Consider the following 26,367-nt stretch of genomic DNA (forward strand, 5'->3'; position numbering starts at 1 on the left):
CGCTGTCTCCATGGCAACACGATACTCACTGTAATAACAGTGATGTTGAACACACGTGTGCTCTGATCCAGACGACTGACCGTGTCCTGTGTCGTCCTCTGCAGTCTCGGGTCATCTTCCTGCCGTGCGGTCACGTGTGCTGCTGTCAGGTCTGCGCCGACGCTCTGCAGAACTGCCCTCTGTGCCGAGCCGCCATATGTCAGCGCGTACGCCTCTACCACAACTAGCAGCCGCCGCACCGCCCTGCTGCTCCGTCACTGACCACCACTTCAACTGTCTGTCATTGTGTGCATGATCATACAGCTGCTGTGAGTAAACCTTGTTGTTTAGAGGAAAAGCTTTTAGCAGGTTTTTAGTGCTGAGCCACTCCTGTTTCAACCAAACATTCAGCTTTTAGTATTTTGTTGTTTGTTTTTTGAATTCTATCATTTTATAAAATGTATTAAGAGCCGAGTGGATGACGCTCTCTGGTGGAAGACTGTTTTTTTTTTGCCTTACTATACCTTCTCAATGGATGTGTGCCTTCTCTCTCTTATTTTAACAATTTGTCTGTGCTGTCAGCCAAAGTAACAGGAGCCCAGCATTCATAGGATTTCATTAGAAAGCAGTCTTTGGATTGTTCCAGCTTTTTTCAGTCATTGCTGGTTGCCATCACTTTCTTTGTTGCTTTTCAATCCATTTTACAACTCGTCTACTAGAAGCTCCCTCCCCTTCTTCCCCAGGTCGGTCCGGGCCGAATGCAATCACGCATCAAGTCTTTGATGAGTCTAAATTATATAACGGAGCAGATGAAGACGATTTAAGGTGAAACAAAGTTCTGACAAACCGTGCTGCTGGTGCTGGAGGTGATCACACTTTATGCACCTTGTGAGCACAATTACAGCTGAAATAATGAGCAACATAAAGGGCAGCTCCAACAAATCTTCCACATCAAGTTTAGTTTTAGTTGGATGTTCAACTCGGCATGTCACTTTCTTAACTTGTTTACTCAATGGGCAATTTTAAAAAAAAAAAAAGACGTTAAAAACGACCTCATAGTTTATACCGCATGATTCTACAAACAAACAAAAAAGCTTTTTAAAAAGTTATTTTTATCTATTTACGTCTTGCATCTGGCACGTCTCGTGCACGTTTTTTGAGAACCACCACGCTGGATGAAAATTATCGCAGTCAATGTTGTTATTTCCAGTGCGACCTGATGGTGGCAGCGTTGTGTCTCTGTAACGATGCCTCAACCCAGACAACGATGCAGAACTGTCTGTTTGGTTTTCTGTCACAGTAACATGACCCGCTGCAGGTGGCCACAGCTTTAGTTCAGATTGGCAGATTTTATGAGCCGATATTGGCCATCAAAGACATATCAGGATGTATCGGTAGATTTCCAGGAGCTTGGGAAGACAGTAGGTCACACTAACGTGCTCTCTAAAACGTTGACCTAAATTGAGCTGCTGTGGCCTGAAGAGAAGTAAAGAGGTGCCACAGCTCCTGAAAGCTCATAGATGTTCTAAAAGTCTTTGGTTTGTGTGGAATTAGCACCGCTTCAGCTGAAAACATCCCATGTAAACACACCTGGAGACACCTGGAGACACCTCATCTGTCACCCTCAGAGCAGTGGAGCAGCGAGCAGCTTCATGCAAAAACCACGAGCACATGAGTGCGATCAATAAGTGTGAACGGTTGGTTGCTCCTCTAACTTTGATACGTCTTTGTTTGCCCCGTTCCTCCGGCTTTATGAAACAACAAGTACTTTACAACAAGAAGCTTCTTTAAACATCTGATAATAAAGCAGGACCCACTTGATGTCCTCATCACTGCAGGTGGTTTTGTGCTTGAATGGTGCACATATTTTCTAAATTCACCAAACAAAGTCAGTTAATCAAAAGACTATAAAGTTTTTGCCCGTCTACTTTGGGACCCCTGGACACCTCGTGGATGTCCGGCCTCACATGTCACCATAGTTTCTTTTCCATTTGTCTCTTGACATCGTTATTATAATATCCACACTGTCCAAATTGCTGTTGACTGTGTATGCATATATATGAACTAACAACACCCCAGCTGTCTGCAGCCGTCACTAATGCTCTTATACTCGAACTAAGTGCTCTTAACTTTTCAGCATGTTTCAGGAAATATATTTACTAGCTGTTAAATGTTGTGTGTAAGAGCTTCCACTTCATTGTAAAAGATGACATATCATCAGATGATGTTGTATAAAATACACGTCTTTTTCCTGTGGTCAGTGTGAGAGCTGTTTTTGTTGCTGGAGAGATGCACTGCTTTTATAACAGGCAGCAAATGCACATTTTGAGAATTGAACGTTGAAAACGAGTAACGATATCACAACACAAATCTACATTTCCAATGTATAGTCAGACACCTGCTATCTGTCGACGGATTAAACTGGCTTGTGCAGTAAGTTTTAATTTTTCATGGCATTTGCAGGAATCTGTTGATAGGATGTTGCAATAATTTCATCTTTCCTTAATAAGTCAGCAGGAAATGCATTATAATGTTGGTGGAAGAAGTCTTCAGATTGTGAAGTAAAAGTAGCAAGACAATAATGTAAAAACAATAAAAATAAATAAATACTTGCACATGATTAATTTGTGAAACTGATGCATTTTTAATTTTTAACCTGTTGAAGTGGAGCTCATGTCACCGATTTAGTTCCCAGTTTTGTAGTTCAGTCCGGTCGTTCCTGAAGTGAGTCCTCATGAGGAAGGGGTTGTGAAATAATTGAGTAGACAAAAATAAATAGATACATAAAAGTTCAGCTAAACTAATTTGTATTTGTGTTTTAGACATAAATATGTATATATATATATATATTAAGCCTCAAAAGTTGATTCAATTTAACCTTTTGAGAAGTTTGGCAAATGTTTGACATCAGGAGGCTGCTGAAGGCGGAAAGTTTCTCTGTGCTGCTTCAGTTTAAAAAGCATCTGACGGGATTTTACGAACAAAGAATGGGCTTTCTGCGTGTCCAGCATATTAACTTTTTAAATACTGTATACTTATTTTTTAGAGCGCATTTTCACGCTTTGATCATTTCCGATTTTCCTTGGAGGACTTGAATGCCGCGTCAGTGCGCCAGCCAATCACAGCGCGTAACGGACTTGCCGTAAATTGTGGCGTTGACGGTCGGCATGAGGATCTGTCGCGGTAACCAGCGGAGTCGGTGCTCTTATTATCGTTCAAGGGAACTGGTGACAACAGCAGCAGTAAGTTGACCGATTCTTCGGCTTTTTGGTTTCATATGCGAGTTAAATACAAGCAAACAGGACTGACCTTCTTTCCGAGGCATTCAGTTAGCAAGTCGGCTAGCAGCTAGCCACACAGTCATGTACCACAGGTGATGTCAAATGTTTAGTTTTTAGTCGTTAGTTCACTCAAACATCTGCAACTGGACTATTTACTGAACAAGCAACTGGACTATTTACTGAACAAGTAACTGGACTATTTACTGAACAAGTAACTGGAATATTTACTGAACAAGTAACTGGAATATTTACTGAACAAGTAACTGGACTATTTACTGAACAAGCAACTGGACTATTTACTGAACAAGCAACTGGACTATTTACTGAACAAGCAACTGGAATATTTACTGAACAAGTAACTGGACTATTTACTGAACAAGCAACTGGAATATTTACTGAACAAGCAACTGGACTATTTACTGAACAAGCAACTGGAATATTTACTGAACAAGCAACTGGAATATTTACTGAACAAGCAATTGGAATATTTACTGAACAAGCAACTGGACTATTTACTGAACAAGTAACTGGACTATTTACTGAACAAGCAACTGGACTATTTACTGAACAAGTAACTGGACTATTTACTGAACAAGCAACTGGACTATTTACTGAACAAGTAACTGGAATATTTACTGAACAAGTAACTGGAATATTTACTGAACAAGCAACTGGAATATTTACTGAACAAGCAACTGGAATATTTACTGAACAAGTAACTGGACTATTTACTGAACAAGTAACTGGAATATTTACTGAACAAGCAACTGGAATATTTACTGAACAAGCAACTGGACTATTTACTGAACAAGCAACTGGACTATTTACTGAACAAGCAACTGGACTATTTACTGAACAAGCAACTGGACTATTTACTGAACAAGCAACTGGAATATTTACTGAACAAGCAACTGGAATATTTACTGAACAAGCAACTGGACTATTTACTGAACAAGTAACTGGAATATTTACTGAACAAGCAACTGGAATATTTACTGAACAAGCAACTGGAATATTTACTGAACAAGCAACTGGAATATTTACTGAACAAGCAACTGGACTATTTACTGAACAAGTAACTGGACTATTTACTGAACAAGCAACTGGACTATTTACTGAACAAGTAACTGGACTATTTACTGAACAAGCAACTGGACTATTTACTGAACAAGTAACTGGAATATTTACTGAACAAGCAACTGGACTATTTACTGAACAAGTAACTGGACTATTTACTGAACAAGCAACTGGACTATTTACTGAACAAGCAACTGGACTATTTACTGAACAAGTAACTGGACTATTTACTGAACAAGTAACTGGACTATTTACTGAACAAGTAACTGGAATATTTACTGAACAAGTAACTGGACTATTTACTGAACAAGTAACTGGACTATTTACTGAACAAGTAACTGGACTATTTACTGAACAAGCAACTGGAATATTTACTGAACAAGTAACTGGAATATTTACTGAACAAGTAACTGGACTATTTACTGAACAAGTAACTGGACTATTTACTGAACAAGCAACTGGACTATTTACTGAACAAGCAACTGGAATATTTACTGAACAAGTAACTGGACTATTTACTGAACAAGCAACTGGAATATTTACTGAACAAGTAACTGGACTATTTACTGAACAAGCAACTGGAATATTTACTGAACAAGTAACTGGACTATTTACTGAACAAGGTCCAGATTATTGTCTCTGGGAAACAAACGTCAACAGTAGTCTGGAAAATCTTATCAGATTCCTGTTTTGGTCTGTCGGTGAGTCGTAATGTATGACCTTATATGGGTGCCTACTTCCGGTTGTGTAAATCCCATAAAGGTACATAACTGACGTTATATTGACACCTTTATTCTTGTTGTTTTTTTAATATTTACAAACAGGACCACTGTCAGAGTCTGATCTGAGGCTACAGATTTGATTATTGAACTGAAACATGAAACTCATAGTGCTGAGTCATTATAAGATGAAGCCTGGATCCTGGTTTTGGTAAAACTAAAATTTTCCTTTTGAAAATATACTTTTTTTCGCAGCTTTATGTGCCAATCGGGTAACAGTGAAATGATGAATTACATAAAACAATCTATTTAAATCTAGTATTAAGTTATGAACTGAGCCGACATCTTGCAGTGTCTGATATGCATCACTGAAGAGGTCACTTATGAAATATATTGCATCATGTTACAAATTGACTTTTTGTAATATTTATCATTAATCCTAGTTAAGACTAAAAATTAACTTGTCAAGTCTCAACAGTCAACAGCCAATCAGCTTGTAGCAAAGTCAAGCTGATCAGCTGTTCCCAGTTTTGGACAGAAGAAAGAGAGGATGACCTCATCACTTTATCCGAGGGACAGCTGTGTCTGTATGACACAAGCAACTCACCATCACTATCATTATTCATACTTTAAGACGCTACAAATTGTAGTCAGCTACGACAAATCCTGACAAAAGCTAGCAGTTAAAAGAGACTCGTTTCTATGGCAACGTTACACAGTCTTGTCTAGTTGCGTTGGTATAAACTGTCTCCGCCTGCACATAGACTACGTATATGACACATAGTTGACCTTTCTGAGTCCCTTTCTGGGAAGAGAACAGGTTTCTGTTCATAAAATAATTCAGATTTATAATATAACGTCAATTTCAACACCATCAAACAAAAGCTACAGAAAATATATTTCCCATTTTCAATGACATTGCAACATATCAGTAACTTGCACTGTAAAAAAAAAATCTATGTAACAAAAGAGTTTAGTCTTTTAATACATTTTTCAACAGTGAAGTTTAGTCTCTGCAACTGAAAACACAACATGAATGTTAAAGCTCATATATACTTACTTGCCGTTTCCTCTGGATTTATTTCTTTTCTGGTATTTATTTGAACTATTCCAAGTCCACCTGAAATAATGCTGCATTTTTATTGTGTTTTCGTTCAGTCATGATGCCAAATCCTGCGGTGCTGGTTCTGTACGGGAGCCAGACGGGTACCGCTCAGGACACGGCGCAGAGGATCCGGCGGCAGGCGCAGAGACGGCGTCTGCAGGCGCGAGTGTTGCCGCTGGACAGCTACAACGTGGTGAGCCGGCTCTCCTTACTGACATCTGTTCTTAAAGTCTGCAGCCAGCACAACAGAAGGCTTTAAATTTAAATGTCAAATTTAGCTGATGCTGTTTCTCGCTGTCATTCGATCAGCCACCACTTCTTCTCTGTTCGTCTCAATTTTGCACAAATTGGGACACACTAATGTAAAAAATGCCACATTCTGTTACAGCTAATAAAAGTAAAAAAAAAAAAAGGTATAATGTATGAAGCTATTTCTGTGTTTTTATTATGCAAGCAAAAAAAAACATTTTGAAAGCAAATTTCTCGCATTGCAATTAAAAATCAAGCTTGTAAGTAAAAATATATAAACTGAGAATTAAATTATTTGCGTTGCAGACAAATGTGCTTTTACAGTTTTGGTAGTTTTGGTCACAGAATTAAGAAGTTTGCTTATAAAACGAGACTTTTATAGTCTTTCTTTTATATAATTACATTTTCCATCATACCACTTGTTTTATCTCCAAATCTCTAAAGTTTATTTTTCTTGGAAACTCCCAGACACACCCAGAGATAAACATGTGTAAAATGCATATATGTTGTTTTAAGATTTGAATCTGGATGAGGTCAGAGTTCATACTGTCTCCCCCTCCTCCCCTTTGTGTTTTCCAGCTAAAGTCATCTGCAGGCATTTGTTTGCAAAAAATAAAATAAAAACCTTCTTCAGCGAGTTTTTAAAAGAGACCACACGCATGCGATGTGTTCAAGAGCAGCTTCTGAATCCACTTTGTTTCTGTTCTGGAGATGCATTTCTAAGAGGTGAATAAACCGTCACTCACATGAGTGTTTTTACTCCCATTAAACAGGCTGATCTGATCTCCGAGTCTCTGGTTGTGTTTGTGTGCTCCACCACTGGCCAAGGAGACCCTCCGGACAACATGAAGGTGACACTTTATCAAGGAGAAGCAAGAATGGTTTACTAAGATATAATAAACTGCAGTTGGTAGAGCAGATCAGCTGGTGAGTGATCTTCAGCCTGAAGAGAAAGAAAACTACAGCGTAACAAGAATATTTGTGTTTTCTTTCTTCTCAGAACTTCTGGAGGTTTCTCTTTAAGAAGTCTTTACCTGTCGGGTCTCTGAGTCGACTGGACTGTGCCATCCTGGGCCTGGGGGACTCCTCCTATCCCAAGTCAGTCCTTCACACTTCTACAGTACATATTCAAAATGTCTCATGCTTTCTGTAAAAGTGTAAAAAGCATCAACTACTTTATGCCGAAGGTTCAATTTTGTGGCGAAGAAGCTCCAGAAGCGTCTGGTGCAGCTTGGCGCCAGCGTGCTACTGCCTGCCGGGCTGGCAGACGATCAGCATGAGCTCGGGTAGGAAACCACAATTCATCACAACCATAATGCTCGGAAGCTTTTAGATCATTTCACGTATTTTTTTTTATCGTATTTTCTACAAAACTTAAACGTATATTTACTCATCAAATGCTAATTTTATGCAGAATTGAAGGCCAACGTTTCAGCTTGTGCCGTCATCAGTAGCCAAAATGACTTCATGTAGAGTTTCATACATCAAACCAGGCCTCCTATTGGACGGTTCCATCCTCCCATTGGACCGTTCCCTCCTCCCATTGGACCGTTCCCTCCTCCCATTGGACCGTTCCCTCCTCCCATTGGACCGTTCCCTCCTCCTATTGGATCGTTCCCTCCTCCCATGGGACGGTTCCCAATAGCCTCCTCCTATTAGACCGTTCCCTGCTTGTTTGTCAAAAACTGGAGGATCGTCTCTTTAAAACTAGATTTACTGATCTAGAACATCAGAAATGGAAGCTATGATTAGGACGGAGGTGAGGTCACAGTGACCTTGACCTTTGACCCCATAAAATCTAACTTAGTTCATCCTCGGGACCAAGTTGAACGTGTGTGTGTGTGTGTGTGTGTGTGTGTGTGTGTGTGTGTGTGTGTGTGTGTGTGTGTGTGTGTGTGTGTGTGTGTGTGCCCGACAGGTCCGACGCTGTGATCAACCCGTGGCTCTCGGTGTTTTGGGAGAAAGCGTTGGCTCTGTGTCCTTCTTTAGCCGATGTGGTCCCGCTGAGAGAAGACGAACCGTGAGTGTCCCCCGTCTCACTTTGTGGGGGAACATTTGTGACCTTTAACCCCGTGACTGGCTTTCGTATTTGTGTTTTTTTGTGGCAGACTTCCTCCAATGTACTCGTTCCACTTCCTGGATGAGGCCACAGAGCAGACCGATGACAGGCGGAAGATTCCCAGCGAGCGGACCGGAGCCTTCGCTGCCAGACTGGTGTCCAACAGGAGGCTGACGGATCCGTCCCACTACCAGGATGTGAGACACATCGAGTTTGACATCACCGGATCCGACATCCAGTGAGTGATAACGAGCCCTTCTGGACCGGGATGAAATGCAGATCTTCTACAAGCTGCAGAATAACAACTTTCTACATAAAAATCCACCGTGTCATAAAGTTTCATGTTCACAGTTTGTTGTCAGATCGACACTAAATTTCAGGAGCAGCTCTGAATTCAGCCCTGAAGCTGTGATAGAAGAAGAGTGAAGTGTTTCCACACGCAGCAGGAGCCTTTTCTTTCCCTTTTAAAGGAGTGTCAGCCTTCTCGGTGTGAAAGCGTCATGTTATGATGTCGCTGTGCAGATTTGCTGCCGGTGACGTGGTGATGATGCGTCCGCGTAACGCACCGGAGGACGTTCAGCTCTTCTGTCAGCTGATGAGGTTGAACCCAGAGGCCCGGTTCACTCTCACAGCCACCGACGGCACCGCAGGTAGCTGTGTGTGTGTGTGTGTGTGTGTGTGTGTGTGTGTGTGTGTGTGTGTGTGTGAGACTAAACTACTTAAACCCGGTCTAAGTCCTCCACTTGAACGCAGGACGGTGGAGTTGTAATAACCTCGATCATGTGACTGTGGTCATTGATTAGAGTTTGGATCTAACCTCTGACAGCTTCACATCCAGGATGAGTTCAACATGAATCTTCTTCCTGCTAGAAGGCAAACAGCTTCTCTTTTGCACACAAGCTCAATACCTTGATACCCATTATTTTGCAGATGTTAAGTTTAATTTGAGGAGGTGTTTGTCCAAATGATGAGGCCTTGGCTCCACCCCTCCGTGTTGAACGTGCCCAAGTAGGTTATCGCGTCTCTTTTAGGTCATCTAACATCCAACTGGGCCTCCAAACGAGGGTTAGAAGACAAACTGAAGCAACATGAAAAATGGTCCATAAAATATATAAAATATATTTCTTTTGGAGAATATTTTTGTCATCTGGAAGTGCAGCTTTGGGATAATGAAGCTATTTCAGGCTCAACCAGATTGAATGAAGTCTTGTTTGTGAGCACTTATTGCAGATTCTTTGAGAGACACTAGTTTGTCATCACAATGTATATTTCCATAAATTTAAGAATCACTTTCCTGAGACTTACAAACGTATTAATACAATAATTTACTAATTGCCTGCTGGCGTCCCATTTCCTTAGTTTAAGATTTTAAGTTGTACGCCGTAGCCACTACCAGTAGAGGGCGCTCCTCAAGAGAAGAACAGGCCACAGGAGGAGAGATGGACCGAACTCGGGTTCACCCCAAAAATATGGGCCTGTTTCTCTATGTTCAGGAACTGTGTGCTGATTGGTGCTGAGCAGAGTGGATGGTGGGTTTTTAGAGGTGATGATTGTGGTGAGCCTCATACAAACAGGGAAGTTGTTCATAAAGTCAAAACAATGAGCTAAAAGAGTCTAAACAGGACTGCAGAGTCACTGTGAGCGACTTCTTTCACATGACACCGTATTAAAAACACGGATCAGTGCAGCTTCGTAGCAGACCGTCACTTTAAGAACGACCAAGCTTTACTTGTCTTCTTGTCAGGTCCAGCCAGACTTCCTCAGCTGTGCACTGTGCGCCACCTGGTGGAGAACTACCTGGACGTCGCCGCCGTGCCTCGCCGCTCCTTCTTCGAGCTGCTGTCTACGTTCGCCACCAACGAGCTGGAGCGGGAGAAGTTGGCGGAGTTCAGCTCGGCGGCCGGCCAGGACGAGCTGCACGGCTACTGCAACCGGCCGAGACGCACCGCACTGGAGGTGAAGGGTCAGGGGTCAGGGGTCATGGGTTAGAGCTGCTGCTGGGCTGCAAGGAAACCTGTGGCAGGTTCTAGAATTCTGCCTCCCACGTTTTCAAATGAAAAGCTTGTTTTTAATTTAATTCTTACTTTAGTCTGAGTTTTTGTTCATTAGGCAACCCTGCTGGGAAGGGATCTATGTTACTTTGAAGTTTTACTTTGTTTTCTTGTTTACGTTATTGGGTGGGTGGGTGTGGGGGGGGGGTTAATGCCTGTATTGATAATGGAAGCAGATATACAGGCAGCAAATGGGATAAGAAGAGGAGGGAGACATGTTATGTAACAAAGTTAAGGTGTGAAATATATAAAGCAGTGTTTGAAAGTGTGTATTGTGTTGCAGGTCCTGGCAGACTTCCCTCACACCACAGCAGAGCTCCAAGCCGACTATCTCCTGGATCTGTTCCCGGAGATCCAGCCTCGCTCCTTCTCTATCGCCTCTTCTCTCGAGGTAGCTCCTCTTTCATAACAGCTATTTAACTTGCTGTTATATAAAAGAATGATATTATATAGTGTAAAGAAGCCATCTCTCCACAGGCTCACCCACACAGGCTTCACATCCTGGTCGCTGTGGTCCAGTACAAAACCAAGATGCATAAACCACGAAGAGGTCTCTGTTCCACCTGGTTGGCCTCCTTAGACCCAACACAAGGTGCTTCACCTCAACATATGAAATGTGTTCTGGTTGGTTGGACTGTGTGGACATGAAATATACTAACACACTAGAACACTAACTAATGTTTGCAGGAGTGATGTCAGACACTCGTGTCAGCAGTTTGAGTCGTGCAGGTTTTATAAACTAAAACATAAAAACAGATGATTTTAGGGAGGTGGACTGTAAATGTGTGCAGGGAAGGTGTCGGTGCCTCTATGGGTGAAGAAGGGAAGTCTGAAGTTCCCCACGCAGAAGGACACCCCGGTGATCATGGTGGGACCGGGAACAGGCGTGGCCCCCTTCAGGTCGGCTCTACAAGAGAGGATCGCTGCAGGAAGAACAGGTGAGATGTTGGTCTCCTCCGTCGTCTCCTCATCCTCTCAGTCCTGATGGCACACGTTTGATGGCCTCCCTGCTCTGCAGCCAACGTCCTGTTCTTCGGCTGCCGCTCCGAGTCCAAAGATTTCTACTTCAGGTGTGAGTGGGAGGAGATGATGGAGGCCGGACAGCTGCTCCTCTTCACGGCCTTCTCCAGAGACCAGGTGAGGAACACCACGTTACACAAACACAACCACACACCATCAATACACACAAACAAACACCAGTACTGAAAAGCCCCGTTTCCAAAGAGTCGGGACGTTGTGTAAAATGTGAATAACGACAGAATGCAGCGATCTGCAGATCATGTAAACGCATATTTAGTCAAAAACAGACCAAAGACGACATATCGAACGTTAAAACGGAGACATTGATTGTTTTATGAAAAATATCTGCTCATTTTGAGTTTGATGCCAGCAAATATTTATTATACTTCAAAAATGATCTGATTGAAGTGATTTGATTTTGGCGGTCAAAGATCAAAGGTCGCTGCGACCTCACGTCTTTTCAGTTCTTGTGAACACGACATCAGGAACCCCTCGAGGGACCTCCTTCAAATTTTGGCACAAATGGTCCAGTTGGACAAATTGGATGAACTGAACAGACTTTAGTGATCACAGGTCGAAGGTCGAGATCACCGTGACCTCACAACACAATCCCAACTTGTGTGGTCAGTGGAGGCGTTACAACCGCTCGGTGGTGAATCTAGTTGTCTCAGAAATGAACTTTGGTATTGGATTTCTTCTCTTCTTTGACTCCCGGTCTTTAACTCCTTTTTTCACCAGCTCACAGAATCAGAACAAACCAGGTGAAGCTCTCTGGTTGAATCCATATCTGACCAATCAGCAGAGAGCGATTCATGTAGATACTCTACGGTGTTTGTAACCTGTCGTAAAAATTCTTCCTTTATTTCTTGTTCCTGACCAACATTTTCCTGCTCAGACTAAAACCAGGTTTGATTACTGTCACTGCCTTCATGAAGCCCAGACAGTCATGTGATAATGAATCGGCTCCATGTGTGTCTGCAGGAGGAGAAGATGTACGTGCAGCACCGTGTGAAGGAGAACGCTGAGCTCCTCTGGGACCTGATGGCCAATAAAAGAGCCTGTTTTTACATCGCTGGGTGAGTCTCCTTCACCTCCACCTGCTGGTATCGTTCAGTGGTTCCTCCCTTTCATCGTCTCAGTAGTCGTCACCGAGTCTTTTCTGTTTCAACATCATGTCTGTTTTCCAGTCAAACATTTAGGGAAAAGTTGTTATTCTTTTTCAATGAGACAAAACTCCTGTTGTTGGAATATCTGTTTTAAATATGGACTCTTGACCTGATTAGCCTAGCTTAGCATAACATTAGAATAACATTTGATCTCAAAACTGGGTTTTGGTCCAATGACAGCAAACCTTTGTGATGACAAGAAAGCAGCACACAGTTTTTACGTGTTTACATTTAAACAATTCATAAAATGTTGGTATGGGGCCAGACGTCCCGAGGACAGGAGCTGTGAATGTTTGTTTTGTGCCCCCATGCAGCAACGCCAAACAGATGCCAGCCAGCGTGTGCGACGCTCTGAAGGAGGTGTTCCAGCAGGAGGGAGGCGTGTCGGCCGAGGAGGCCGAGGAGATGCTGGAGGTCATGGAGAGGACGGGCCGCTTCCAGAGCGAGACCTGGTCCTGATCCCCGAGGCCTCAACCCATCACTCCTCACGGCTCCCCTTCAGCTCCCTTCAGCTCCCTTCAGCTCCCTTCAACTGCCTTCAGCTCCCTTCAGCTCCCTTCAGCTCCCCTTCAGCTCCCTTCAACTCCCTTCAGCTCCCTTCAGCTCCCTTCAGCTCCCTTCAGCTCCCTTCAGCTCCCCTTCAGCTCCCTTCAACTGCCTTCAGCTCCCTTCAACTGCCTTCAGCTCCCTTCAGCTCCCTTCAACTGCCTTCAACTCTCCTTCAGCTCCCTTCAACTCCCTTCAGCTCCCTTCAGCTCCCTTCAGCTCCCCTTCAGCTCCCTTCAGCTCCCTTCAACTGCCTTCAACTCCCCTTCAGCTCCCTTCAGCTCCCTTCAGCTCCCTTCAGCTCCCTTCAACTGCCTTCAACTGCCTTCAACTTCCCTTCAGCTCCCTTCAACTGCCTTCAGCTCCCTTCAACTGCCTTCAGCTCCCTTCAACTGCCTTCAACTTCCCTTCAGCTCCCTTCAACTGCCTTCAGCTCCCTTCAGCTCCCTTCAGCTCCCTTCAACTCCCCTTCAGCTCCCTTCAACTCCCCTTCAGCTCCCTTCAGCTCCCTTCAGCTCCCTTCAACTCCCCTTCAGCTCCCTTCAACTGCCTTCAACTCCCCTTCAACTGCCTTCAACTGCCTTCAAGCTCCCTTCAACTGCCTTCAGCTCCCTTCAGCTCCCTTCAGCTCCCTTCAACTGCCTTCAGCTCCCTTCAGCTCCCTTCAGCTCCCTTCAGCTCCCTTCAGCTCCCTTCAACTGCCTTCAGCTCCCTTCAGCTCCCTTCAGCTCCCTTCAACTCTCCTTCAGCTCCCTTCAGCTCCCTTCAGCTCCCTTCAGCTCCCTTCAGCTCCCTTCAGCTCCCTTCAACTCCCTTCAGCTCCCCTTCAGCTCCCCTTCAGCTCCCCTTCAGCTCCCCTTCAGCTCCCTTCAACTGCCTTCAGCTCCCTTCAGCTCCCTTCAACTCCCCTTCAGCTCCCTTCAACTGCCTTCAACTTCCCTTCAACTGCCTTCAGCTCCCTTCAGCTCCCTTCAACTGCCTTCAGCTCCCTTCAACTGCCTTCAACTTCCCTTCAGCTCCCTTCAACTGCCTTCAGCTCCCTTCAGCTCCCTTCAGCTCCCTTCAACTCCCCTTCAACTGCCTTCAACTGCCTTCAACTTCCCTTCAGCTCCCTTCAACTGCCTTCAGCTCCCTTCAGCTCCCTTCAACTGCCTTCAGCTCCCTTCAGCTCCCTTCAACTGCCTTCAGCTCCCTTCAACTGCCTTCAACTTCCCTTCAGCTCCCTTCAGCTCCCTTCAGCTCCCTTCAGCTCCCTTCAACTGCCTTCAGCTCCCTTCAGCTCCCTTCAGCTCCCTTCAACTGCCTTCAGCTCCCTTCAACTGCCTTCAGCTCCCTTCAACTTCCCTTCAGCTCCCTTCAACTGCCTTCAGCTCCCTTCAACTGCCTTCAACTTCCCTTCAGCTCCCTTCAACTGCCTTCAGCTCCCTTCAGCTCCCTTCAGCTCCCTTCAACTGCCTTCAGCTCCCTTCAGCTCCCTTCAGCTCCCTTCAGCTCCCTTCAACTGCCTTCAGCTCCCTTCAACTGCCTTCAGCTCCCTTCAACTGCCTTCAGCTCCCTTCAGCTCCCTTCAACTTCCCTTCAGCTCCCTTCAACTGCCTTCAGCTCCCTTCAACTGCCTTCAACTTCCCTTCAGCTCCCTTCAACTGCCTTCAGCTCCCTTCAGCTCCCTTCAGCTCCCTTCAACTCCCCTTCAGCTCCCTTCAACTGCCTTCAGCTCCCTTCAGCTCCCCTTCAGCTCCCTTCAGCTCCCCTTCAGCTCCCTTCAGCTCCAACAGTATAAAACAGTCTGTCATAATATGTGAAAACTTCCATCCTGCTCAGAGAAATCTTTTTGTTTGTTTGCTCTGAAACAAACGGTCGTCATATTTCTCTCCATTAAAACCTTCATATCAAACAAAATGACCTTTTTACTGAAGCGACCTCCAGAAGCTCTACAAACGGCCTCCTGTTCAACCTGCAGCCTTTTTACCTGCAGTGACATGTTGTGTTCTCCACATTCAAATCTAGAATTAATCAACAGCAAGTAAAAGAATCTGAAGTGCTCTGACAGCTGTGTTGTCATAACGAGCCCTTTAAATCATGTGTTGTGTTGTAGATGTGGAAGATCAGCAGCGTTTCTGAATCCTGTTTGTGACAAAAGTGAGCGAAACTGAGAGGAAAGCTGCTGTGATGATTCCTGATGAAGCAGATCGACGTGGATGAGATGTTCAGGAACCTGTTTCCACTCAGTCAGCTTTCAACAAAGAAACAACACGTCTGTTTATGGATGATGGAGAACTTGATTTGTCTCCATTTTTGTAATTGTGCCTTTGTGTATTTTTTTTCTGTTTAAATGTTACTTACCACTTAATGTTTAAATGTATAATAAACTATGAAGAGACCTTTAAGATTTGTGACTAATATCGGCATTTGGTTTGTAGTGCTGACATGATGTTTCCCATCATGTGTCTTTCCCTGCTCCCATGTGCTGGGTGACAGTTCATTGGTCCATACTGGTCATGTGACCAACACATTATTTGTAGATGCCCTGATGAAGGCCTCAGAGGCTGAAACGCGTTAGCAGGAGTTTTTACTGTGATTGAACATCCATGACTGATTAAAGGCTTTTTAATTAATCACCCTCTGGAGTGCCTCAGATTTCTTTGTTTTCAACTCGGTCTGAGTTCACTTGTTTGTTTCCTTTATCCTTTAGCTTCCCTGAGGTAAACAAGTCCAACGAACAGCGCTGCTTCGTCGCCGATGCATCCGGCGTCCACTAGGGGGCGCCAGTCCACGTGAGGCTCTTTACTCCAAACTAGGTTACACACAGCTCCCATCTCAGGAGGATCACTTCTGACAGAACTGTTCACTGATGCGTTCATGTCTGTCTGCTGTGGTTAAAGGGCTGCGACTAATGAACACATTTTCATATTGTTTATTAAACGGGTGTTTCGTATATTAATTGACAGATAAGAATGTCTTAAAATAACAAAAATGTCCCAAAATTGGTGTGTTAGTTCAAACCCACAAATATTCACTTTACAACAATATAAAAGCAGGAAGTCTTCCTTCTGCAGAAGCTGAATGAAGCACAAAGTTGATATTTTTTTTAATGGATTCGTTGACAATCGGTTGAAGGTCCGTTAAACCTGAACACGGTTGATGGAAACGTTCTGTTCAATCAAAGTCGTGTGATGTTTGTGGGTCATTAAGAAATATTTATCAGAGCGATCAGAAAGTGTCGCTGCAGTTCGTAGTCCGGTGATGAGCCGGTACTAGAGACCCCAGGAATGAGGAGCTGCAGCTGAAGCACTGGTGACATCACAAACATACTGCTGGCTAGAGAAGCTCCTCCCCCTCAGGCCTCTATCTGAGAGCCAGAGTGTGGACCTGGTAGATCTCCTTGGGGAAGTTCATCTGTTGCTCCTCGTGGACGATGCGGAGTCCCGCTCTGTCCACCAGGCTGTGGACGATCTTCAGATCGCGGCACACGCTGCTGTCCACCTCGTCCGGGACCACGCCCTCGTACGACACGTTGTCCTTGATGACGATGAGGCCGTTGGGTCGGAGGCCTTTCTGGCAGCGTCGCAGGAACTCCACCAGGTGGTCGTCTGTCAGGTGGCCTGAACGGGACGAAAAGGAGGGAAGAAGTTTGGATGTGGAGTTTGACTTTGATCCTCAGTGAAGCTCTGAACACGTTTGAAGAAGCTCAAAGATTAAAGTACAGGACGAGCAATTAATGTGCACCGATATCTGTACAAACACAAAGTCAGTGTGAGATCATTTCTATTTAAATGAAATGTATTTTTAATCAGCGAAGTGCCAGCTGAACACATCTACGGGCCACGTCACTGAAAACATGCCGTTCCTTTTCTAAATAAGCCGGCGACACAACGATCCGTTCAAAACAGGGAATCACAGTTCGGATTCTTCTAAAAATGCACAAACATTAACGGTTTGTTTTTTATGCAACAAGACACAGAAGTAATCTTGTAATAAATCACATTTGATTCTTGAATCTATGGAAATAGACAGTATGATGATAATATAGTGCATCTCAAAGAATCTGCTATTAATGCTCACAAACAGGACTTCATTCAATACGTTTGAACCAGAAATAGATTCATCCCAAAATATTCTGGAAAAAGATCTATTTGTTTATTTTCTGGACCATCTTCATGTTGTGTTTCTCCAGGTTGTCTTCTAACCCTCCGGAGGACCAGACCAACACCTCCATCTAACCTTCCTCTTCTTTTGACTCACACCGACTTTAAAGATGAAGACCACCGACTGGCGGATTAATCACTTGGTGTTTTTGTCTTCTGTAAAGTATGAGTAGTGATTTGTCAGCGGTCTCTGATAGGTCTCCTGATGTGAGACTCCGTCCAGCTCAAAGTCTCTGATAGGTCTCCTGATGTGAGACTCCGTCCAGCTCAAAGTCTCTGATAGGTCTCTTGATGTGAGACTCCGTCCAGCTCAAAGCGTTCAGGATGCTTGAAGTGAACTCGGTCGTCAAGACACAAAAACACCAACAGCACATTTCTTGTTCTCGTTTCGTCGGTCATAACGACGTCCTTCGCGACTCACCGATGACCCACTGGATCCAGATCACGTCGTAACGTCCGCTTTCCGGCACGAAGTCCTGCAGGCCGCGGCAGAAGTAGTTGCCCACCCTGCCGCCCTCCTCCTCCAGGTACGCCTTGGCTTTGTCCAGGAACTCCTGCGTGACGTCCACCAGGTCCACGGTTCTGAACAGAGGCAGCAGCAGACGCTTGGTGATCCTCCCGATGCCGGCGCCACAGTCCAGAGCGACGCCCGAGCCCGTCTTCTCCTCGCCGTCCTGCAGAGACAACAAACCGTTGACCGCTGACAGCAGAGCAGGAAGGAAAGGCTGTGAAGCCACTCATATTCAAGATTCATATAAGTATTAATACTCTGTTACTAATAATATTCAGATTAATATAAGTATTAATACTCTGTTGCTAATAATATTCAGATTAATATAAGTATTAATACTCTGTTACTAATAATATTCAGATTAATATAAGTATTAATACTCTGTTACTAATCATATTCAGATTAATATAAGTATTAATACTCTGTTACTAATAATATTCAGATTAATATAAGTATTAATGCTGTTACTAATAATATTCAAGGTTCATATAAGTATTAATACTCTGTTACTAATAATTTTCAGATTAATATAAGTATTAATGCTGTTACTAATAATATTCAAGGTTCATATAAGTATTAATACTCTGTTACTAATAATATTCAGATTAATATAAGTATTAATGCTGTTACTAATAATATTCAGATTAATATAAGTATTAATGCTGTTACTAATAATATTCAAGGTTCATATAAGTATTAATACTTGGTTACTAATAATATTCAGATTAATATAAGTATTAATACTGTTACTAATAATATTCAGATTAATATAAGTATTAATACTCTGTTACTAATAATATTCAAGGTTCATATAAGTATTAATACTTGGTTACTAATAATATTCAGATTAATATAAGTATTAATACTGTTACTAATAATATTCAGATTAATATAAGTATTAATACTCTGTTACTAATCATATTCAGATTAATATAAGTATTAATACTCTGTTACTAATAATATTCAGATTAACATAAATATTAATACTGTTACTAATAATATTCAAGGTTCATATAAGTATTAATACTTGGTTACTAATAATATTCAGATTAATATAAGTATTAATACTGTTACTAATAATATTCAGATTAATATAAGTATTAATGCTGTTACTAATAGTATTCAGATTAATACAAGTATTAATACTCTGGTACTAATAATATTCAGATTAAGTTGTTTTACAGTCATTGTTTTCAAAGCCACAAGTCTTCAGTCTTAGCAGCGAAGGTCCAAACCAACACCAACAAGTCAAAGTCCAGGTCCTAAACTTGCAATTTGACATTTTACAATACTACAGAAGAAACGTTCTTATGGTCAAATTACAGATATAACTCGTGTTTTTGAAATTCTTTTACTACTTTAAAGGAAATCTTAGATTTACAAGCAATATGTTGAGGTGTGTTGTTCAACTTCATCGTGTTGGCTGACAGAACGTCAGTCAGAAGGTAAAGAACGGGTTCCAGTGAGCCGACATGTCAAACATGTATTCTAGATTTCTAATGTGACGTAAATCTATCATTTAAGTTCTGTGACATCACACATAGAAGGTCAGTCCAACCCTGGAACTCGTGACGTCACCTTGAAGGTCTGAAACTGGTTGAAATGCAGATGAAGTGTCTGCAGTCGATATTCTATTCAGTCTGCTCGAAGCTAAACGTGTCGCTGCATCGTACGTTGTTCTGAGAGCTTCTTACACCGAGGAACTTCTGCAGGAAGGCTTTGGATCCGTTGATGTCGATGCTGGAGATGCTGCCGTAGCCTCCCAGCATGCCGTCCACCGTGGGGGACACCTCCCTCCAGTAGTCCTCAGCGTTGGAGTAGAAGCTGGCTTGGTTTCCTGCGATGTCCCCCATCCTGTCACAGGTCCACAACAACATGTTGGCCGGCATCAGCACATGTTCTAGGGGTCCACGTGTTCTAGGGGTCTACATGTTCTGATAGGTCCACATGTTCAAGGGGTCCACATGTTCTAGGGGTCCACATGTTCTAGGGGTCTACATGTTCTAGGGGTCTACATGTTCTAGGGGTCTACATGTTCTGATAGGTCCACATGTTCAAGGGGTCCACATGTTCTAGGGGTCCACATGTTCTAGGGGTCTACATGTTCTAGGGGTCTACATGTTCTGATAGGTCCACATGTTCAAGGGGTCCACATGTTCAAGGGGTCCACATGTTCTAGGGGTCTACATGTTCTAGGGGTCTACATGTTCTAGGGGTCTACATGTTCTGATAGGTCCACATGTTCAAGGGGTCCACATGTTCTAGGGGTCTACATGTTCTAGGGGTCTACATGTTCTAGGGGTCTACATGTTCTGATAGGTCCACATGTTCAAGGGGTCCACATGTTCAAGGGGTCTACATGTTCTAGGGGTCCACATGTTCTTGGGGTCCACATGTTCTAGGGGTCTACATGTTCTAGGGGTCTACATGTTCTAGGGGTCTACATGTTGATAGGTCCACATGTTCTAGGGGTCCACATGTTCTAGGGGTCTACATGTTCTAGGGGTCTACATGTTCTAGGGGTCCACATGTTCTAGGGGTCTACATGTTCTAGGGGTCTACATGTTCTGATAGGTCCACATGTTCAAGGGGTCCACATGTTCAAGGGGTCTACATGTTCTAGGGGTCCACATGTTCAAGGGGTCTACATGTTCTAGGGATCCACATGTTCTAGGGGTCTACATGTTCTGATAGGTCCACATGTTCTAGGGGTCCACATGTTCTAGGGGTCTACATGTTCTAGGGGTCCACATGTTCTAGGGGTCCACATGTTCTAGGGGTCCACATGTTCTTGGGGTCCACATGTTCTAGGGGTCTACATGTTCTAGGGGTCCACATGTTCTAGGGGTCTACATGTTCTAGGGGTCTACATGTTCTAGGACAGAAACCAACTACAGGCTTCCTTTTAAAGAAACGGTGTGCAGCTTTGATTTGACGCTCCACAGCAGGAACCGTTTCAATCTAAAAATCTCTACGGGATAATTTGGTGAGAACGAACACGGTTGGAGACGTGAGTTTATCTGGTTGACGTCACCACATGAATCATATTCAGGAGACTGTCCTACGGCGGCCATTGTTCTGGCTCTGGACGTCATCTTTCATATCGTATCTTAAATAAAATCCATATTGTAATATTGCAACATGTGGACGGGATGATGTCTTCATGTTATACTGTAGAACTTACAGCTCCATGTGGAGGAGTTACCGACGGAGAGACGGAAAGACAGACAGACAGACAGACAGACAGAAAGGCAGACGGAAAGACAGAAAGACAGATAGACGGAAAGGCAGACGGAAAGACAGAAAGATGGAAAGACAGACAGACGGAAAGACAGAAAGACGGAAAGACAGACAGACGGAAAGACAGAAAGGCAGACAGAAAGATGGAAAGACAGAAAGACAGATAGACGGAAAGGCAGACGGAAAGACAGAAAGATGGAAAGACAGATAGACAGAAAGACAGACAGACGGAAAGACAGAAAGGCAGACGGAAAGACAGAAAGATGGAAAGACAGATAGACGGAAAGACAGACAGACGGAAAGACAGAAAGACGGAAAGACAGACAGACGGAAAGACAGAAAGGCAGACAGAAAGACGGAAAGACAGATAGACGGAAAGACAGACAGACGGAAAGACAGAAAGACGGAAAGACAGACAGACGGCAGGTTTTAGTGGATATTTGAAAACAAACTTTTAGTTTATGCGACATATAAAACTATTAAACACTTACTAGGTGGAATTTGAAGTTCTTGACTTTAAAAATAAAATAATTTTCTGTATTTTGCCAGGTTTTCAAGAACATTATTATTGCAGAAATACCCTAAAATATCATGATATGATTTCGGGGCCCTGGTACTGTATGTGTGAACTGTTACTGTGGACATACTTCTGATGTCCCACTTAAAGATGACATCATGTCCAGATTGGAGCTCATGTTAGAGACATCGGACACACTGGGAGCTTCAAACAGAAAATCTCTAAATTCATTTCATCCTGTTTTTACAGCTCAGGAATATTTTAAACCATTAAAACCTTTTTTCTGGAGTTGATCTTGAAAAGGTGATCTACGTCTTTAATGTCTCTGACCTTCATTATTGTCATAAATCTATGACCTTTCTGGAGCTCAGCCAGAATGCAGATGCCATCACATGACTTCTGTCCTCGTCCCGCCTCAGCTTCATGCACTGGCTGCAGTATCATATTTTATGGACTGATTGTAAATCCTTATATGATTTCATATTTGGGATTTTCAGCAACAATTCCTGCATTAGTCTGACATGACTTTCTTAATATAATATTATATCTAAATATTATTATATATATATGCTTTGTTTTTTCATTTCATTATGATTATATCTTGCTTTCCTTTGTCTGTTTTTAGTTTGTGAAGAACTTTGTCCCTGTGTTTGGACACTGCTACATACAGTAAATAAAGTTTGATATCATTGTTATCAATTGTTTTTGTTAACAGTAAAACAAAAACAATCTGGAAGACGTAATACATTTCATAATTTCGTGTTTCATGTTTATTCTGCCTATTACAAAAAAACCCTCTTTGTATTAAATATGTTGATGATGCTTTTCAGAAGACGCATTGTCTCATACGAGCCGTCGTCCACCTGTTCACCAACCTCAGTTCAACTGTCATTAAGGAGCTTTGATCCATATCGATGCTCCGGAGAGTCGGTGTCTTTTAAATGAATAGGAGGTCTATCATCTGCTTGGTATGTTAGGTGAACACACACACACACACACACACACACACACACACACACACACACACACACACACATTTGGGAGTAGTTCAGCTGTCAGGGTCTATCTCCTGACCTCCACCAGGGTCCATCTCCTGACCTTCACCAGGGTCACCTCCACCAGGGTCTATCTCCTGACCTCCACCAGGGTCCATCTCCTGACCTCCACCAGGGTCCATCTCCTGACCTTCACCAGGGTCACCTCCACCAGGGTCTATCTCCTGACCTGCACCAGGGTCCATCTCCTGACCTCCACCAGGGTCTATCTCCTGACCTCCACCAGGGTCCATCTCCTGACCTCCACCAGGGTCCATCTCCTGACCTCCACTAGGGTCTATCTCCTGACCTCCACTGACCTCCACCAGGGTCTATCTCCTGACCTCCACCAGGGTCCATCTCCTGACCTCCACTGACCTCCACCAGGGTCTATCTCCTGACCTCCACCAGGGTCCATCTCCTGACCCCCACCAGGGTCTATCTCCTGACCTCCACTGACCTCCACCAGGGTCCATCTCCTGACCTCCACTAGGGTCTATCTCCTGACCTCCACTGACCTCCACCAGGGTCTATCTCCTGACCTCCACCAGGGTCCATCTCCTGACCTCCACTGACCTCCACCAGGGTCTATCTCCTGACCTCCACCAGGGTCCATCTCCTGACCTTCACCAGGGTCACCTCCACCAGGGTCTATCTCCTGACCTCCACCAGGGTCCATCTCCTGACCTTCACCAGGGTCACCTCCACCAGGGTCTATCTCCTGACCTCCACCAGGGTCTATCTCCTGACCTCCACCAGGGTCCATCTCCTGACCTCCACCAAGGTCCATCTCCTGACCTTCACCAGGGTCACCTCCACCAGGGTCTATCTCCTGACCTGCACCAGGGTCCATCTCCTGACCTCCACCAGGGTCTATCTCCTGACCTCCACCAGGGTCCATCTCCTGACCTTCACCAGGGTCCATCTCCTGACCTCCACTAGGGTCTATCTCCTGACCTCCACTGACCTCCACCAGGGTCTATCTCCTGACCTCCACCAGGGTCCATCTCCTGACCTCCACTGACCTCCACCAGGGTCTATCTCCTGACCTCCACCAGGGTCCATCTCCTGACCCCCACCAGGGCCTATCTCCTGACCTCCACTGACCTCCACCAGGGTCCATCTCCTGACCTCCACTAGGGTCTATCTCCTGACCTCCACTGACCTCCACCAGGGTCTATCTCCTGACCTCCACCAGGGTCCATCTCCTGACCTCCACTGACCTCCACCAGGGTCTATCTCCTGACCTCCACCAGGGTCCATCTCCTGACCCCCACCAGGGTCTATCTTCTGACCTCCACTGATCTCCACCAGGGTCTATCTCCTGACCTCCACCAGGGTCCATCTCCTGACCTCCACCAGGGTCCATCTCCTGACCTTCACCAGGGTCCATCTCCTGACCTCCACCAGGGCCTATCTCCTGACCTCCACTGACCTCCACCAGGGTCCATCTCCTGACCTCCACTAGGGTCCATCTCCTGACCTCCACCAGGGTCTACCTCCTGACCTCCACCAGGGTCCATCTCCTGACCTACACCAGGGTCTATCTCCTGACCTCCACTGACCTCCACCAGGGTCTATCTCCTGACCTCCACCAGGGTCCATCTCCTGACCTCCACCAGGGTCCATCTCTTGACCTCCACTGACCTCCACCAGGCTTTATCTCCTGACCTCCACTGACCTCCACCAGGGTCCATCTCCTGACCTCCACCAGGGTCCATGTCCTGACCTCCACTGACCTACACCAGGGTCCATCTCCTGACCTCCACCAGGGTCTATATCCTGACCTCCACTGACCTCCACCAGGGTCCATCTCCTGACCTCCACCAGGGTCCATTTCCTAACCTCGACCAGGGTCTATCTCCTGACCTCCACTGACCTCCACCAGGGTCTATCTCCTGACCTTCACCAGGGTCCATCTCCTGACCTCCACCAGGGTCTATCTCCTGACCTCCACTGACCTCCACCCGGGTCTATCTCCTGACCTTCACCAGGGTCCATCTCCTGACCTCGACCAGGGTCTATCTCCTGACCTCCACTGACCTCCACCAGGGTCTATCTCCTGACCTTCACCAGGGTCCATCTCCTGACCTCGACCAGGGTCTATCTCCTGACCTCCACTGACCTCCACCAGGGTCTATCTCCTGACCTTCACCAGGGTCCATCTCCTGACCTCCACCAGGGTCTATCTCCTGACCTCCACTGACCTCCACCAGGGTCTATCTCCTAACCTCCACCAGGGTCTATCTCCTGACCTCCACTGACCTCCACCAGGGTCTATCTCCTAACCTCCACCAGGGTCTATCTCCTAACCTCCACCAGGGTCTATCTCCTAACCTCCACCAGGGTCTATCTCCTAACCTCCACCAGGGTCCTATTAAAGTCCAAAGAACGACAGTGACGTCATGAGCTCTTAATGCACGTGGTATGTTGTCACAGAGTTGAGTATTTAATGACACCTTCATTATGAGACATTTATCCAACTTTAAAACCAGCTAATAGCAGAGAACTACTTGTTATATATATGAAAACCTTTACACATGTTGTATGCACCACAACGTCCGTTTAAACCCGCCAACCCCCGTTTGAATGTCCGTTACCGTGTAACTAACCTGCACGTGCTAACGTGGATGCTGTGCTTTTAGCCAACTAGCTCTTTAGCTCCCGACAGCGCTGTGAAACACCGACTCGGATTTATAAACTTCATTAACGCGCTTGTTGTGAACAACACCGACCTCGTCTTGCGGCGGCGCCCGGTCCAACTTCCCCCGTTACCCCTCGTAAAGCCGGTCCCGGTGTCTGAGCTTGTGTTTTCTATTTGAGACCATCTCCGAATAGGCTGTACGTCACCTCCATGTGACTTGGTGCTACATTAGATCGGCGGGACGGACTCGGCCTGTAACTGGTTGTTAAAATTAATACTCAACGTCATTGGTTAGGGAGTACTTGACTGGCAGTAAATAACCAATCACATCACCGGAGACTTTAGCGCAAGAGTTTAGCGCATGCGCACCTCCAGCTGCTCCAATCCAGCACCACAACCTTTCCTTATTTGGTTCATGGGAGAGGAAGTAGCGACGCCCCCTGCTGGCTGACTTTACTCACGTACATTTCTCTACTGAGTTCAACTTTTCTTTTTTGAATAACATGCAGCTCAACCAGACTGCAACCAAAGAAATTCAGACACATCTAAAGACCTGCTGCCCAATCACTGATCACATTTTTCTGACAACAGTAAGATAACACAGGCAGCATTATAATATGTATCACCATGGACCATTTATGAAACAACAGGTGCCTGGGAACTAATATATAAAAGGCCTGTCAACCTTCCTATGAACTGAAAGAGACTAAATGAACCCGAACCTCTCGCCTGTGTTTAAAATGTGTCCTTTGCAGAGGTTCGAGTCCTTCTGCTTGTCTTGTGTCTGTTTATAGCTGGTTTGCATCTCCCTTTATATTTACATCTCTTTGTAGTCATTGACATTTTGTAACAAGTTGTGTCTCTGATATTTTTCAGATGACTCTACCCTAGAGAGCTTTTTTAAAAAGCCAGACTTCCTCCAGCTGTTGGTGAACTTCTACAGAACCACCATCGAAACATCCACATACCAGTGTGATGGTGATGTCATGGCTCAGAGGATTGTGGGAGCTGCGCTTCTGGACCT

General features: G+C 44.6%; 3 protein-coding genes across 5 annotated transcripts in view; 2 read left to right on the top strand and 1 right to left on the bottom strand.

Moving 5' to 3' along the window:
- lrsam1 (leucine rich repeat and sterile alpha motif containing 1) overlaps nt 1-2,235 on the top strand; it is a 21,296-nt gene extending 19,061 nt beyond the window's left edge. Inside the window, exon 25 of the mRNA XM_069169041.1 lies at nt 105-2,235. Coding sequence (XP_069025142.1) covers nt 105-227 — 123 coding nt within the window. The 3' untranslated portion in view covers nt 228-2,235. The remainder of the gene's footprint in view (nt 1-104) is intronic.
- ndor1 (NADPH dependent diflavin oxidoreductase 1) lies at nt 260-13,250 on the top strand. Its single transcript, XM_069169042.1, has 16 exons — nt 260-308; nt 3,068-3,221; nt 6,215-6,354; nt 7,184-7,261; nt 7,411-7,508; nt 7,598-7,696; nt 8,329-8,430; nt 8,519-8,707; nt 8,992-9,119; nt 10,214-10,425; nt 10,804-10,911; nt 10,998-11,112; nt 11,312-11,458; nt 11,539-11,657; nt 12,522-12,616; nt 13,021-13,250. The coding sequence occupies exons 3-16, from the start codon at nt 6,217-6,219 to the stop codon at nt 13,163-13,165; spliced, it is 1,773 nt and encodes a 590-aa protein (XP_069025143.1). The 5' UTR covers nt 260-308; nt 3,068-3,221; nt 6,215-6,216; the 3' UTR covers nt 13,166-13,250.
- A 2,900-nt stretch (nt 13,251-16,150) lies between these two features.
- On the bottom strand, nt 16,151-25,546 carry ntmt1 (N-terminal Xaa-Pro-Lys N-methyltransferase 1). Of its 3 annotated transcripts, none has more exons than XM_069169044.1 (4): nt 25,435-25,546; nt 19,582-19,762; nt 17,819-18,071; nt 16,151-16,854 (listed from the first exon to the last, which is right to left on the bottom strand). In XM_069169044.1, the coding sequence occupies exons 2-4, from the start codon at nt 19,759-19,761 to the stop codon at nt 16,598-16,600; spliced, it is 690 nt and encodes a 229-aa protein (XP_069025145.1). In that variant the 5' UTR covers nt 19,762; nt 25,435-25,546; the 3' UTR covers nt 16,151-16,597. The 3 variants fall into 3 exon arrangements, with proteins under 3 accessions (XP_069025145.1, XP_069025146.1, XP_069025144.1); XM_069169045.1 differs by having other exon boundaries at nt 19,603-19,762; nt 25,435-25,544; XM_069169043.1 differs by lacking the exon at nt 25,435-25,546 and adding an exon at nt 25,312-25,428.
- Between the last annotated feature and the right edge of the window lie 821 nt (nt 25,547-26,367).

Source organism: Embiotoca jacksoni, unplaced genomic scaffold, assembly GCF_022577435.1.
Source record: "Embiotoca jacksoni isolate LCO1_2020_lvr unplaced genomic scaffold, fEmbJac1.0.p SCAF_42, whole genome shotgun sequence".
Taxonomy (NCBI): Eukaryota; Metazoa; Chordata; class Actinopteri; family Embiotocidae; genus Embiotoca; species Embiotoca jacksoni.

What these genes read in the sequence shown, in the direction of transcription:
- ndor1 (XM_069169042.1), top strand. Translation starts at nt 6,217, where the DNA reads ATGATGCCAAATCCTGCGGTGCTGGTTCTGTACGGGAGCCAGACGGGT. An exon ending in CGAGACGCACCGCACTGGAG is followed by an intron (nt 10,426 to 10,803) that starts GTGAAGGGTCAG and finishes ATTGTGTTGCAG; the next exon opens with GTCCTGGCAGACTTCCCTCA. An exon ending in CGGCCTTCTCCAGAGACCAG is followed by an intron (nt 11,658 to 12,521) that starts GTGAGGAACACC and finishes GTGTGTCTGCAG; the next exon opens with GAGGAGAAGATGTACGTGCA.
- ntmt1 (XM_069169044.1), bottom strand. Translation starts at nt 19,761, where the DNA reads ATGGGGGACATCGCAGGAAACCAAGCCAGCTTCTACTCCAACGCTGAG. An exon ending in TAAGAAGCTCTCAGAACAAC is followed by an intron (nt 18,072 to 19,581) that starts GTACGATGCAGC and finishes TTGTCTCTGCAG; the next exon opens with GACGGCGAGGAGAAGACGGG. An exon ending in CTGGATCCAGTGGGTCATCG is followed by an intron (nt 16,855 to 17,818) that starts GTGAGTCGCGAA and finishes CGTCCCGTTCAG; the next exon opens with GCCACCTGACAGACGACCAC.